A 15589-nucleotide genomic window follows, 5' to 3' on the forward strand; every position below is an offset into this window, starting at 1 on the left:
GGGGGTGCATGGGATGAGCTGCTGGTCTCCCGAGGCTGGGCCCACCCCAGGCCACCTGCCAGCCTGTCCTCATGTCAGACCCTCCTCAGGGCATTCTCACCTCTCCCGAAGTATGGCATGTCCACTCTTGCTTCTAACCCCAAATGATGGGGATGAAATGCAATTAAGCAGAAAAGAAAGCCAGACAAGGATGCGCTTCCCGTTTTACTACAGGTCACCCACCCGTTTGGCTTCTGAACAGAACTTGTTTCTTCTTCCGAGGAGGAAAGGCGACATCCCAGTGTGCGTGTTCAGGGGGACGGAAGCTCTGTGCCGGTGGCGCTTTGGGGTGAAGCCCAGCCAACACTGGAATGGTGGGAACTCAGCTGCCAGGCCCGACTTTGAAAGGAACCAGCTAGACTCCTGCAAGCACATTCTCCCCTGTTCTTAGGGTTCCTGCCCTGGTGGCTGTGGGGTGACCTATAGGGCTGGGGTGGGTGTGAGGGGCATAGCCGCTCCATCTCCCACTGTGGGACTATAGGCAAGCCACCTCACCGCTGTGTTCCTCTGTTTCCCCCTCTGTAAAGCAGGCAGCTCAGCAGCGAGAAGGTCGTACCCGGGGTAGGTGTGGGGGGATGCCCATTCTCCCATTGCCGATGGGGCTACCTTCAGGGCACTGACAAGAGGGTCAGGAGGTGTGGGGGTCCCATTTCTATTTCCCACACTCCGCCTACACTCTTCCATCCATGCTGCTGGGGGTGGGCCCATCTCAGGACTACGCTGGCCTGCCTGCCCCCCTTGGCCCCTCCTGAGACACCACGAAGGAACCCCATCAGAATTTCAGGGACCAAGAAGTCCAAGTGAAAGCCTCCCAGGAAAGCTCAGATTTGGGGGGGATCCGGTGACTGCCTTCAGCCCCCACTCCTCGCTGGGGTGTGCCAACCCCTGGGGACCTCCTAAAGGTAGGGTCAGCACTCCTGACCTAAACTAGAATGGCGGTATCACATGATTTTGTAAGAATTAACATTTTCACATCACTGTGGCATCTCGTTCAGATAACGCCCAGCCTCCTGGGACCGACGTGGACACAGTGTAGGATGCTGATTCACCCTTCCCCAGGGGCACTGACGTGGACACGGTGTAGGATGCTGATACACTGCTGCCCTCGGCTGTACACTAGGCTCTGTAACCACAGCTCTGTAACCTGGTGCCTGGTCCTCCGGTACCTCACGGCTGCCCACTCCTCCCATGAGTGCCTGGGGACCTGTATCCAGCGGTGGTGGGAGCACACCGCCCCATGGGTGGGCCAGGTCACATCAGGTGTCCAGAGGCAGAAAGCCCTGGAGCAAAGAAGCAGTGCTCTGGAGGGCCTGAGCCCAAGGAGAGTTGTCCCAGGAACTGGGCAGAGAGCTGGTCCTGGATAGGGCATGTGGGCAGGGCTCCATAATCCCTCGCTGGGCCTGTGGGCAATGGGCTGTGTCATCTGTCTCAAGATGACAGTGACATTGCAAGCTGGCATCAGGATGCCTCTGTGGGGTTCTTTTGGGACCACAATGGGGGCCACCCCAGTCCCTGAGCTGTGTCCCTCTGTCCTGAAGGAGCCAGGGCAAGGTAGCTCCTAGTTCTGCCACGCCCCAAACCCCGTGTAGAAGTTTTCTCACTCTCAGAGGTCTCCTGACAGAGGACAGCTGCACCCTCCCACCCAGAGGGCATGTGGAGGCAGGGGCTGGCCGACGAGCCTCCCTTGCACACCCCATACACACACACTCCCACTCACCCCCAGGCCTTAGCCTTGCCAGGCCCTGCACAGCACAGTGCTCCTGCCAGACGCGCCAGCAGGTCTCGGGGCATCTCCTCAAAACACAGTAGAGGCAGGACTGGAGCAAACCACATATGGACCTAGAGAAATTGTCCCCACCCCAAGCCTGCCGAGGTCAGGGCTCCAGTCCACCGACTCCGTGTAAGAGCAGCCAGGAGCTTCGGCTTCAGGGGCCGCTGGTCCTTACCCTGCTGATCACCGCCCTCCCAGCTCCTGCTTGTATGGCCAAGGGGACACCCTGCAAGGGACCCGCTGATCTGGGGCCGTCTCTCCTATCTCTCTCTCTCTCTCTCCAGACCCCTACCTCCTGGCTGCTGTTTTGATGTTTAGATGGGGTTGTCCGGGGAGAGGCTGGGGGTAGCTTCCCATCAGGGATTATTTGCTACCATTAGGGCAGGAGGGGGCACAAGGCTCCCATTGTGGGATCGGAAAAGACCAAGCCCTAAACTAAGGGTTCAGGGTGGGACCCAGGGCAGGATGGGATTGAGGATGTGGTGGCTCTCAGCCGGTGTGGTCCAGACCCAGGAAGCAGCTAGGTTTCTTCACTTCTCTGACCTGTTTTCTGAGACCGAATGTCCATTGTTCCTACATTGAGCAGCAGGTGACCAAGTCTCCAAGTGCAGTTTCAGCATCAAGTCCCCAAGAGCTCCGTGACCTGGCTGGGACCCTGGCCTACAGCAGGTGCCTTGGGGCCGTGGCTCAGGATGGCCCCGCTGGCTCACCAGCTCCTCCCCTCTGCTCCCTGCTTTTATTATTTTTTAGTCAGTCTCCCAAAAGAATTTTTAGGAATGATGGACTGAGTCATGAATCCTTAGCCTGAAATTACCACAAAACCCAAATAAAGGACCTCAGCTCTCCCAACGAGTAAACAACACACAATTGCACAGCCTATATTTCCAAAGTCATAAAACGCTCCCGTTCTTGGCTCTGCATCCTGACTTTTGAGAGAGTGCCTGCCGGCTGGAATGTGCCAACGGTCCTGGGGGTCTGGGGAACATGATGCCCACCCCCTGTCCGTGCCCGCCTCACCCAGGGCAGAGGGGCTCCTGGCTGGAGCTCCGACTGAGGAAGGATGCTCTTTCGATGCAGCCTCTCCGGTTATGCGAGGACCTGGGAAGCTGGGCAATTTGTGCCGGCCTGCCCCGAAGGCTCCGGCGGCCCAGAGCGGCTTACTGCCTTCCCCAGGGCCTGGGGCTGTTTCTGCACTTCATTTTCTCCAGATGTCTCCTGCACACTGATGAGGTCTCCTCGCGCCACCTGTGAAAGAAGAGCTCCCTCACCCCCAGCATCAGGGGCCGTGGGATGGAGACCTGGCTTCTCCTGGTGGCTTCAGGCAATCACTTAACCCCTCTGCCCGCCGGGGGTGGGAGGCCAGCCTCGCGCTGCCTGCCTTTAATCAGCAGGAAACACCACCTTTCTCTCCCAAACTGTTTGCTCGGCCAGTAAATTAAACATGCCCTTACAGCACTGGTTTTCCTCCAGTAGGTGAGGAGTTTTGGGAAGTAGAATTCAAACAGAAAAAAAAAAAAAAAAAGGCCAAGAAAGAGCCCTGAGATGAATATATATACAAGGGGATGGGGACCCCTCCCCACTTTCTGCCCCAGCAGATCCTAATTGTCCTGGAAGGCGAAGGCATCGCACCCCGAGGCGCATGGGGAGGGGGGCCCGGGGCTCCCAACCTGATTTTGTTTGTGAGCCTCGTGCAGTCACCAGTTCCAGATAATGAGGTGGCATGTTAATTACCCCCCCTTTTAATTTACCTTTATGCTGCACACAGTCACCGGGAAGGCTTATGGGGGTGTTCTTTCAAACCTAACGACTTGGATCTTTCTGGCGGAGGGACCAATAGCTGCCCTTCTGTTGTTGCATTTTTGAAAGGAGCCTACGAGTCAATTAGAAGGGAACCGTTGGCCACTTAAAACATAATAATTACTTCTGTGAATGCTGCTAAATTAAATAAGTGTTATCCCCGTGATTTATTTTTTTTCTTCAAGACTTTGGTTTCTTTTGAAAGAAAACATTTTCTTACTTCTCAGCAGATCTGTTTGCAACCGGCGTGAGGATTCTGAAGTCACTTCTGTGCTGGAGAGGCTGTGGCCCCAGGGCGCAGGGGGGGCCCCGAGGCAGGGTCCCTGTGGCAGGGTTTCAGGCCAGCACACAAGGGGCTTGGGCAGAAACATTCAGGCCGGAGGTCAGCAGGCGCTCCCATCCCCCAGCCTCCCCTGACCTCCCCGTTTCCTCACTGTGCGATTCACGTTCACAAAACATACAGGTTCGGCCTTTGAACTGAGTGGTTCATTTGGAAGGTTTACCCAGGTGTGTGATCACTCCCTCCATGTCAGTCCTCCCCAGAGGGGACCCCGTGCCCATGACCTGCCACTCCCGGGGCTCCTCTCTCCCAGCCCCCAGCCCCCAGCAACCACTAGCATGAGCTCTGTCTCATGGACTTGCTTTTCTGGACACTTCCCGTAAACGGATCATGCTGTGTGGGCCTCTGCCGGCACCCTCCACTGAGTGTTGTGTTTGCCAGGTGCATCCCCGCTGCAGTGGGGGGAGAAGGAGGGGGGGGGTTGTCAGTGCTCCATCCCTCCTATGGCTGAGCACCATTCTGCTGTGGACCTGTTCACCTATGGATGGACAGGGGGCAGTCATGCCCTTGGGGATTCTGGACATATGGTTGTGGGCACCCAGCTGTCAGGGTCCCCACTTCCCATTCCTCTGGGCAGAGCCACTTTCCTGACTGAGCAGCTAGCTACTCCTTGCTCTTCCTATGCCTCCCTCAGCCCACAACTCACGATCCCCTCTGTGTCTCAGGCCTGGTGCACATCCAGGTGGCACTATCTTGGCACCTACAGTCTCCTAGGATGGACCCCAAAGACAGGCCTGCAGTGGATGTCAATCTTGGTGGCCTGCAGCACCACAAACCCCTCATTTGTGACCTCAGCAGACCTCTGTCCTAACTGGCCCTTAGGCCACCAGGAGCTCGGGAACCCATCCCCAGGGCCTCTGGCCCCACCAAGGTGCCCTGAGCTGCCCAGGTTTTAGAGCAAATGTCATAGTGATCCAAATTCTGAGTCCCCCTGAGAGTCTGAAACATGTCCCTGACCCCTACTTTCCAAGGCTAGACACAAACCACAACGGTTCTGGAAAGAATATTTCACCACCAGCCCTGGGTTGGGTGTCCTCTCTGACGGCTTTCCCCAGGTTCGCAAACTCGTGGAGCGTGGGCAGCTCCTCTCTTTGCTTCCCTAAAGCAGAAGAGGCAGATGACGGGCCCTCGGGTGTCTGCATTGGGCCACGCACAACTCTGTGGGGGTTCTGAACCCCGGTTCCCAAAGGAGTATGGCAAAACCACGTCCCCGGAGTGAGGGCCACTTTGCTCGGGACAGAGCAAAGGGGACGTCTCCTGGGCAGGGGGTGGCGGTCGACCATGTCTGGGCCTCTGGGCACCCTCGGGTCCCGTTGTGCCCTGTTTCCCAGGTGGTCCCCGAGTGTCACGCACAGGGAGAGGGCGTGCCGCAGAGCCTGACGCTGCATTGTCTCCTTCAGGTGACGGCGACATTGTAAATAACATGCATGAGCCTGACCCGGACCTGCTGGCCGGCGAGAGCGCGGAGTACGAGACTGAGGACAGCGTGGTGTCCCCGATCCCCATGGGGCCGCCGTCCCCCTTCCCCACCAGCGAGGACTTCACCCCCAAGGAGGGCTCGCCGTACGAAGCCCCTGTCTACATTCCCGAGGACATTCCCATCCCGCCAGACTTTGAGCTGCGAGAGTCCTCCATCCCAGGGGCCGGCCTGGGGATCTGGGCCAAGAAGAGGATGGAAATCGGGGCGAGGTTTGGCCCTTACATGGGGGCGCCCCGGGCCACGTGGAAGGAGGCAGACTTTGGATGGGAGGTGAGCATTCCCGTGTGAGCGTGATTGATCACGGCCATTTATCTTGTGTTCAATCTATTTATAAAGCCGGGCTGAGCAGTGCTGCCCGAGGCGGGAGGCTCGGTCGGAGAGAGCGCTCGAATGTCACATTTCCCAGGCTTATTTGGTCCTGCAGCTTGCATGACGCGACTCAGCAAACATCAGAGGTCCTCGTGGGCGCCTGTCAGCCCCCATAGGCTATGCTTGCTCTCTTCCCGGAAATGTGTCTTTAATGAGCTCATGTCTTAAAACACTCTGTGCTCCGTGTCTGGATCTTAGGTGCTAAGGCTGCAGTCTCTGCAGAACCGAGCAGATTAATGGAATGTCCCGGAACAGGAGTCTCTACTCTGGGGAATGCTCCTGCAGATGGGGGGCAGCCCGAAAAACACGCCTGGTGGCCGTGCTGCCCCCAGCGTTCCCTACATGTCCATGCCAGAGCCCCCTACCCACTGGACTCTGGTCAGCGGGCTCCCGGGGAGGAGCCCCCACTTCTCTGATAGCGGGGGGAGCAAGCCTCATCCTGCCAGGGAGGGGCATCTTGCAGTTTAGATTTCCCTAACAATCTGGGCCTGGACTGACAGTTCTGGGGGCTGCGTGTGGTCAGGAGAGGGAGGCCCGTCAGGTGAGGGTGCTGCTATCCCCAAAAGCATCCCTCCAGGGCTTGGGATCTTTCGAGGTGGTGTTGGTGGGGACCACAAGGCCCACAGAAGTGTTCTCCTTGCTGGCCCTGGCTGCTCTCCCAGCCTCACATGGCCGGTGCTTGGTGGTATTTCTGGCAGAGACCCTGCCTGGGCGGAAAATGCAGATGCAAACCCAGATTCCTTCTGGGTGCTTCACGACTTCCAAAAGTGCTTGCAGGAGGTCAGCTCTAGGAAGGGGCGAATAGTCCAAGGAGGGAAGAGGACCCTGTGTGGCAGGGGCCAGGGTGTGAGGGCCAGGGCAGGCCGTGCTCCCCACCTCAGGTGCCTCTGGGAAAGCCCCCACTGTTCATGCTTCAGCACGCTGCGTGGAGGGCAGGAGGAGCTTAGGTTTGTATTTGCTCTCACATGGGAGGCTTTACAATCTCTAAACCCTGCCCTCCTTCCTCAGCCCTGAGCACATCCCAGGTGCATGCTTCCCAAGGATTCCCGGGAGGCTGGGTGTGCTGACGGATGCTGCCCACCACCGCAGAAGTAAGATCTTTGCTCCCTCTCTGAGCACCAGCCACCTCGACTTTCCAGCAGGCAGGGGGATGTGGCCCGTGGTGGCACGTGGGGCATGGGCCCTGGGGACATGGGGTGCCAGCCGGAAGCCCTGATCTCCGTTGAGTGCTTTGAGGGTCTAGGCAAGAGGTGGGTTGACCAGACAGATGAAGGAATGGGAAGGCCAGAACCCCCGGTGGTGGGAGCATGTCCTGCTGTCCAGAGGCAGCAGACAGGGTGTGTGTCACTCAAGGACGGGGTTGCCTTCAGAGCAGACCAGCCAGGGGCCGGGGAGCAGGATAGGGCTGGTAGCGAAGGAGTTTGAAATCCCAGTGGTTTGTGGCTTGTGGGGTCGCCCCTCAGGGGACGGAGGGGAGCCTTTGGGAGACTTGGCCTGTCCTGTCCTTCCTATGCAGCGATTCAGGAGGTGGACTTAAGGGTGTTTATTGGATACGCTCAGGAAGACGTGCGCTGTTTGGTTAGGAGGCTGCTTCCAGAGGGCAGAGGCAGACAGACCCTACAGGTGGCGCTTGGTGTGACCTTGAGGCAACTTCGCGCTTGTCTGCTTTGATACAAGTTTCTGTTTGCTCCTTTTCTAAAGAAATGGCCCATATCGCTTGTGCTCGCTCGGTGCCAGGCCTGGTACCGGCTGTCCCTGGGATCTGCCCGGTGCCTGTTGACTTTGCGACATTGTTTATTCTCCGTGTACGTGAGGGAACGTTCTCCACGGCGCGCCTCCTGTTCCTGCAGCGGGCTTTGTTCTGTGGTTGTGACCTGACAGCTGCCTTTCATGCCAGCACTTAGGGATATTTGCCCACAACCCAATGTCCTCAAATACTGTTCCAGACGCGCCCTGACACTATCTCAGCTGACCTTGCTTCCCTTGCAAGCTCGGGCGCCGGCTACCTGCCTTTATGATCTCTTTGGGCTCCGTGGCCTTCCATCACATGGGGTCTGAGCCACTGTTGTGTTGTCCTTGCATCTTAAGGACCAATGATGGGACGGGGCAGGAAGCCTCCGCCTCCCCGGATGCAGGAGAGAGGGGAGGAGGTGGGAACCCCGAAAACTCAGGGCAAACCCCGCTGTGCCTGAAATAAATAAAATCCATTTTTGTTTTGTTTTGTTTTGTTTTTTTCTGGCTCCACAGACCTCAGTTTGGGCCTTTGGGGCAGGAGAACCAACCATCGATCCTCGTAGGGGAGTCTCCTTGCTGAATTTCCCACCTGTCCACATAGATAGTGTGGTTTCACATTGTTTTGGGTCTTCCTCTGGCAGGACCGGTGGCTCGGCCGCACCTTCACAGTTAGGCCCTGTCCTGGCCTCTGTAAACAGAGCCCAAGCCTGGGGTGGGGGTCCCGGGCTCCAGAGCCTAGATCTTCCTGTGGTTCTTGACGAGACAGGGGCCACCAGGGAGGTCCCTAGTCATGAACACTAACAAGGCACTGTGACGACCGCGGATGCCTGGGCCACTGTCCCACAAACATGCCGCCTGTGGGCTGGTGGGACCCTCACAGACAGCGGGATGCAGAGAACGTTAGTGCTGAAGTGTCACGTCGCCAGGGGATGCCAGCCAGACCCAGGATGGTCAGAGGCAGCGCCCAGGGGCAGTGCAAGTGTGCGCGTCACCTTGCGACATGCTGAGTCTCGGATGTGTAATTACCAGCTCACTCCTCACGCTGGTAATTAACTTTTATAAATCAGGACAATTTGATTTTACTGCAACTGACATGGTATTCGTCTACGGAGGAAGAACCAGTGAGGACAAAGGAGATGCACGGAGGGTCTGTACCCCTGGGTGGGCGGCAGTGGTCCATGGTGGGTCCAAACTTAGCAGTGTGGCCTCTCCTGGATGGCTGGGTTGAGGGTCCAGCATGGGAGGGAGAAACCAGATGCTGGTCAGGCGTCTCTTGGAGGACTGGTTTAAAATCAAGGTCAAATAGATTATTCTTACCGTCATCTTGGGACACCACAGAAATAATTTTCTTTCTACTCTGAGAACGAAATTCTTGCTCTGGACCATTCCAGAGAAATGGTTCTGTTTTCTTTTTTCTTTTTGTAATGGACAATGGTGCCTGACCACCACGTGGTTTCTGGTGACGGGACCCCTCTTGCAAAAGTGCCTCCACGTGACCTAGGACCTTAGGGTTCCAGGCCAGGGGGGCATCTTTGTTTCAGTAAAATGGGGATGCGTGCGAAGCTCCCTGCGTCCGTTCACTCACCACACATCCTTCAAGCCTCCCACACATGGCCTCTCCCACCCACGTGTACATCAGACAGTGACTCGAGGCCTCCCTTCTCTGCTCTTCAGGGCACATAAGAAGTGACTCCCAAGTCAGGCCTGTCCCCCTGCACCCCGGGCCTGGCCAGCCCTGTGTCCAGATGAGAGAGTGGGCCGCGTGGAAAAGGACCCCCAGGATCCACCTCAGAGGATGGTGATCTGCCTTCCTGCCTGCAAAGATGCCCAGACTCCCAGCCCCCCTGCCCAGATGCAGCCTGCCGGCTGACGCAGCCACCACTCACTCTACCCAGAATAAATCACCCCATGATTGCACTTGATTGCCCTGGGGTCTGAAAAAACAATGATTTTGATCATTTGTTGAGTAAATCATGACATTTATCATCGTGCTACTTATTTTGCTAATTAAGAGCTGGCTGCGAGTGACAGCCCAGAGGGAGCGGGCTCCTCGGAGGTGCCACCTGCCCCCGGGCAGGGCCTGCAGCAGGTGGGTAGCATCCTGCAGGACCCCAGAGGGCAGCAGCAGGAACAGTTGTCACCTTGACAGTGCTCACATTTGGCCTGCTTCCTCCTTGTGAGCACATCTCCCCCAGAGAGCCCGCTGGAGGCTGCTTCTCCAGTGCCCAGCCATGGCCTGGCCGGTAACAGGCACTCTGACATGAGCCGTTGAATGAATGTGCCTGTCTCTGTTTGAGAAGCTGGTGGAAAATGTTAACGTGAATTGATGGGGTTTCATTTATCTGCAGAATTCACTCAAGTGGATGACCTCATCCCTTGGCTTTCATTTCTGAATAGTAATAAACGTGTTCATTTGTTCAATCAACAAACAGGCTGTGTCTGGACCAGGCGGGATGGGAAGCTCTGGGGTCACGGGGGAAAGCAGCCCTGAGGCTCAGGCTGCCCTGATGGCCGCTCTTCAATCACATAGCCCCCAAGCCCACTCCTCCTGGGTGTCCCCCGGGGCCTGCTGGAGGGGTTTGCTGGGGGTAGGACCCTCTGGCTCCTGTGGACCACAGGACACCCAGAGACTCCAGGCTAGGGGGTGTTGCTGGCAAAAGCCCCCCGCCCCCAGCCCTACAGTCTTGGATGCTAAGAGATTTTTGTTAATTTAAGATTATGTTATGATCCAGAATGTATGCCCTTGAGAAGGGCCTGGGGTTCAGAGGAAGCTAACTCTCTGGGTGTCCAAGCCTGTCCACCCACATGTATTTTAGAAAAGCAATGCTTTCTTTTCCAAGGTTGCTGCTGAGCATCCTTAAAATGAGAAGAGGTTTGGAGGTCTAATTTTGGTCCAGAGTGTAGGCTGGCACTGAGGCTGAGTGGGCACTGGGCTGGCTCCCTGGGCCCCGGGCTGTCCACTGTGGTGGCCATCCAGCCTATCACATCGCCAGGGTGGAAGTCTCCTGGAGGGCTTTTGGAGACACCGTGACACATACACAATAGCACAGTGCCAAGAACTCACTTCTCCAAGAACACAGAAAGGTTTCCTGGGGCCCCAGGCCTGAGGCCAAGAGTCCTGGGATCAGTGGCCTCTGCACCTTGGCTTCTCACTGGCCCTGCAGGGAGTGGCTGGGGAGTCACACCCCCCCACAAGGCTGCAATTATGTGGCCCCCAACCTGAGGCCTCCACCTCTTCCTGAGGTCCAAGCTCTCTGAAGGAAACCTCTCTGACATTCACCTTTGCCTCAAACACACTTATCTCTTTCCTCCACATCCAGATGCTAGCTTAGACTTGCTCCTGAGTGGTCGTGTGGGAGTGTGCACACGCATGCACACACACACAAGCACACACGTGCACATGTGCACATGAACACACATGCACAGACATGTACATACATGTACACGCACACAAATACATGTACCCACACACATGCACACACATGCACACACCTTTTTTTTAAGACTTTATTTATTCATGAGAGACACAGAGAAAGAGAGGCAGAGACACAGGCAGAGGGAGAAGCAGGCTCCATGCAGGGAGCCTGATGTGGGACTCGATCCTAGGACCTCAGGATCACACCCTGAGCCAAAGGCAGGTGCTCAACCACTGAGCCAGCCAGGTGACCCACACCTTTGGTTTTTGCTGAAAAACCTAGACTGGGCTCCCTGCTTCCAAGGGCAGGAGGTTCCCTGTCCACCCTGCCTGGATTTGGCAACTCTGGAAGAGCAGAGGGGATTGAAAACCGCCACCCCATTGCCCAGCGTGTTCAGTTCATGGGGGGTGGGGGTGGGTCCAGAGAGCATGGAGGGGGTGCTGCAGATGGGTGATCAGGGGCACGCAGGTATTGAGCAGATGCCACCTGCCGCTGCTCCTAAGGTCAGCGCTCACCGGGGGCCACCTCCTGCCCATAGAGGGAGGCACTCATGCTCCCTGTGGCCCATAGGCACTCACTTGTGCCCATACACAGTTGCTCACATGCCCCCATGCAGAGCCCATGCCTGAGCCTCCTCTGTGCGGCTCCCACCCTAGAGCCGACGCAGATGCGTGCTCTTGCTGGGGTGGCTCTTAGGCTGTCTCACTGTGTGTTACTCTTGTCGTTCCGGCCGTGGGGTAAGAGCTGTGGCGGTGTGCGTGCCGGGAGAGGGGTGGGCACCCATCCTGTACACACTCCACTCCGTGGCTTCCTGCCACTCTGATAGCCCCACGGGTTAAATATCTGAATGTGGTATTCTCGGGCCCAGATCTTGGCTGTCCTTTCTCTCTGCCCACTGGGGACTGTCGGGCGCAGCATCCCTTCCCCCCAGCCCCAGGAGTCTCAGAATCTCTCTGCTTTGCTGTCCTTGCCTGGCACTGACTCACCCCTGACGCTTTCCATTCTCTGTCTGGGCGGCCTGGAGTTTTATTTTAGGCTGAGATACACTGCAGGGCCCGCCCCCCACTCCCCCCCTCTCCCCCCCTTCCCCCGCTCCCCCGCCCAGTGACTTTCTGAATGTGCTTAGTGCTTAGGAGGCACACCATACATTCTGGAAGGCATCAGTGTGTGGTTCAGTGGGTGTTCACACCCCTTGGAAACACCTGGACAGGAGTGCGTTTAGGGCCAGTCCCCATGCCAGCTGATGGGTGCCCAGATCCAAGGGAATGGGCCCAGGTCTCGCTGTGCCCATGGAGGCTGTGGGGAGGCGCAGAGCCTCATGCATGGACTCCTTGCTCCTCAGGAACCACTAGGCACAGGCCCTGTGCTGTCACCCTCGAGTGCCGTGACACGGGGTCCAGACGTTTCTAGCCCAGGAATGCCATGAGATCCTGCACTATCTTAGGCCTGGCTCTGAAGCACGGGTATATAAGGAATTTCAGAAAAAAGGGGAGAGAATGACTAAGAATACCTCCTTGATAGCGCTCTCCTTTATTTCCTTAAGGGGTAATAACTCAGCCACAACCAGCAGAGGGTACTTTCTTTAAATAGAGCATTCTGATTCACAAGCGAAAAAGGAAATAAATATTTTCTTTTCATATTCGAGAGACGTCCCCGAATACCAACTTCTTAAATGGTATTTTACCCTGTGCACCCCCGTCTCTCTCTCACCAGTGACAACCAAGTCCACCCCTGCTCTGCAAAGGGCTGCTGGGGAGGCCGCACCGTGGAAAATCCTGACGGGTTGTCAGAAGGAAGCGGGCGGGAGCCGTGGTGGAGGGGAGGGTGGCTTCCCTTCTGCTCAGCTCAGCAGCCGTTCCCGTGGGGCCCTGGTCAGCCCCTCCTGCGGGCTCCAGAGGCCGCGGGAGAGCACAGTGCCTCTTCCCTCCGTCCTTTCTGTCTTTCCGTTGTCCTCCAGGCACATTGAGAGAATGTGACGAAGGCCCCTGGCGCCTGTGTTGGGCAGGACTGGCCATGCCGCGGCAGTGCGGCCCTGGAGCACAGACCCAGGGGCAGGTCTGTGTGAACTGGGCACCTGCTTTGTGCCACCCACGGTCCATGCGTCCTCTTTCTACTCCTGGTCCTCATGCTGCCATTGGTAAATGGATCCTACGTCCCAGCCCGTGGGCTGCAGGGGGCCTGGCAGGGTGTGAGCTCCCACCCCACAGTGGTCCCTGATGCTTGTGATGTGAGAGCTGGAGGGTCAGGATTTGCTGTGGCCCCTGAGTGCCCGGGGCCCCACTAGGGGGCTGACTCACACCCTCACACTAGGGGGCTGAGACATGTCCAGGCAGGAGCTGTGTGCAGGGTCTGCCCAGCTGGTCAGCCTCTGATGCACCATCTGGATTGCCCTTTACACACGAGGTCTTGTTCTGGCCCTGACAGGGTCCAAGGAGGGCAACCTCTTCCCCTTGCCACCTCTGAAGTCCCAGAACTTCATGCTGAGCATCCCCCTGTGCACTTTCCAAATGCAGATTTGGAGCAAATCTTCTGGATCAGAGTTCAGGTGCAAGTCCCCAGGAATGTGCACCCTAATGAGCCGTGGGAGCCTGGGCACTTGGAGGAGTCCGTTCCAGACCCAAGTCTTGGGGAAGGGGCTTAGCTTGAATTTCCCACCCCTGCCTATAATTGCCTTCCTCAACCCTGGGACCCCAGAGAGACATTTTCCTGTTGCCATGAGGACAGGTAGTAACAAAGCCTTTCTAACCACAGAGCTTGTCAGGGCCAGGTAGACAGAGTCGGAGTGGGGGCACCCAGGGGGGCTGACCCTGTGGGCAGGGGATGGAGGGGAGCTGAGGGTGCCGGGATAGCCTGGCCACCCACCATCACCAGGCTGAGCTCTGGGCCAGGGGCTCCTGGGGCTCTCAGCCTGCAGAGCAGGCCCCTCCTGAGGACATGGCTGCGACAGAACTTGGAGTATCTCTGTTCTTGCTCTCCCGGTTCAGGCAGGAGTCTGAAGCCCTACAGAGGGAGGGGTCACACACGGTCACACAGCAGATCGGCGCAGGGGCCCTTGATCAGATCCTGCCGAGCGCCCTGCAGTTCACGTAACCAGCTCATGCCTAGAGCAGCGACTCAGCCAACCCCTTCCCCCGTGCCCCTGGCCTGTGTGGACACTCCATCCTGCCCACCATGCACAGTGGGTGATGGCCAGGCCACGGCTCCCCCAGAGAAAGTGTGCAGTGCCCCTTCGTCTGCTCCCACCCAGCAGAACTCAGGCTTCCTGGTGCTGCTGGTGGCGCCCTCTGGGCTGACCCCATCTGCCCGAGGCACAGGCAGTGGTGCAGACCCACCTGCCAGGATGAACCAGCTGCAACATCCTCATGTATACAGAACTCTTTCCATTTCAGATACTCCCCGGCAACAGACCTCCCAGGGAGAAGAGTGGGCAGCTGCTGGCCAAGGGGCTCCCTGGGAAACCCCGTCATGACCTTGGCCGGCATACATCCGGCCTCTCCGCGGGCCTCCCTCCCGCTGGGTTGGACGAGAATCCCAGGCGTTGCAGGCCATAAAAGGTCTCTGGGTCATGGGACAAGGGCGTGAACCTCCCAGCCAGGCCTGGCCTGCTTATCAGAGCTTCTCTCCCAGTTGAGAATTTCTGTGACCAGTCACCCCTGGGTTAGGAATGTGTTCTCAGCACGTCATGGGCCACCTCGGGCTCCGCCAAACCCGAGGGCAATGCAGCCACTCGCACTGCTGAGAGAAGCCACAGGTGTCTGCCCCTGCTGGGCTCAGGGCTGGGCTGGGGCGGGCCTCCATCCGTCCCGCAGAGTGCTGGGCACTTGACATGGCTGGGTGTGCCCTGACCGAGGGGCCGGTCAGCCCAGGGTGGCCTGTCTGTGGGGGGCGGTTAGTGTGGGCACGGGGCTGCACGCCACGGAGGGTGTGCTCCTTGCAGGCCCTCGCGCCTTCCGTACCGGTTAGAACACAGTGCATGAAACAGCTAAGAGGGACGTTGAGTCAGTCCTCGGGCTGCATGTTGGTGTATCTGGGGGCACCTCCTCCTCCTCCAGAAGAAAGATGTTGAGAGTAGTGCATCTGCGCGGCATCCTTGGGGGTGCCGGTGGCTCATCATGTGTGCGACTGTTTCCCAGGGAGGAGCTTCAGCAGCAGCCCCCGGGGCCTCCGAGGTCCAGTCTGTGTGTCCTTCTGCGGCGGGAGGGGCATCTCTGGGCTGGGCCCCCCACCCGCTGCACGTCTCAGCACCTCCTGCTCTCCCGCGAGTCAGGTGGCCCTTGGGACACAGTCCCTGACTGGGTCTGCACCCCGCTGCTTACAACCAGGGCATCCACACCAACGGCAGGGCCGTGGGCTCAAGGCTCCTTGCCAACCTGAGGGTGGTAGTCTCTGCTCTTACCACTCCCCCACCCCCTGACGCAGGTCCCAGCTCCCAGATGTCAGCTGAGCCAGAGCCCATGGCCTGTGTCTGGCTGGCGGCTGCGCTTCCCTGTCTGGGCGAATGCCCGGGGTAATTGCACATCCCATTGTGTGCTCTCCGCTCCGTCATGTTCTAGATACCCACATCACTCCTTGCCCATTTAGATCTTTCTAAAGTCCGCCGGGCTTATCAGCACAGCCATTTCATGAGGAGCTAAGATTTCTGC

General features: G+C 57.8%; 1 protein-coding gene and 2 long non-coding RNA genes across 10 annotated transcripts in view; 2 read left to right on the top strand and 1 right to left on the bottom strand.

Annotated features, from left to right (window-relative positions):
* The window catches only part of PRDM16 (PR/SET domain 16), a 314127-nt gene that overhangs the window by 96341 nt on the left and 202197 nt on the right, over positions 1–15589 (top strand). For 5 of the 6 annotated variants that reach the window (XM_038537722.1, XM_038537726.1, XM_038537724.1 and 2 more), the window contains exon 2: positions 5348–5697. In XM_038537722.1, coding sequence (XP_038393650.1) covers positions 5348–5697 — 350 coding nt within the window. The other variant, XM_038537727.1, reaches the window with a different exon arrangement.
* Positions 1980–4708, bottom strand: LOC102156763. Of its 3 annotated transcripts, none has more exons than XR_005359805.1 (4): positions 4594–4708; positions 3828–4339; positions 3559–3680; positions 1980–3055 (listed from the first exon to the last, which is right to left on the bottom strand). It is a non-coding gene; the product is annotated as an uncharacterized LOC102156763 (long non-coding RNA). The 3 variants fall into 3 exon arrangements; XR_005359804.1 differs by having other exon boundaries at positions 3828–3963; positions 4594–4703; XR_005359806.1 differs by having other exon boundaries at positions 3828–4425; positions 4594–4687.
* Positions 6899–8007, top strand: LOC119875531. Its single transcript, XR_005359808.1, has 2 exons — positions 6899–7046; positions 7498–8007. It is a non-coding gene; the product is annotated as an uncharacterized LOC119875531 (long non-coding RNA).

Source organism: Canis lupus, chromosome 5, assembly GCF_011100685.1.
Source record: "Canis lupus familiaris isolate Mischka breed German Shepherd chromosome 5, alternate assembly UU_Cfam_GSD_1.0, whole genome shotgun sequence".
Classification (NCBI taxonomy): domain Eukaryota; kingdom Metazoa; phylum Chordata; class Mammalia; order Carnivora; family Canidae; genus Canis; species Canis lupus.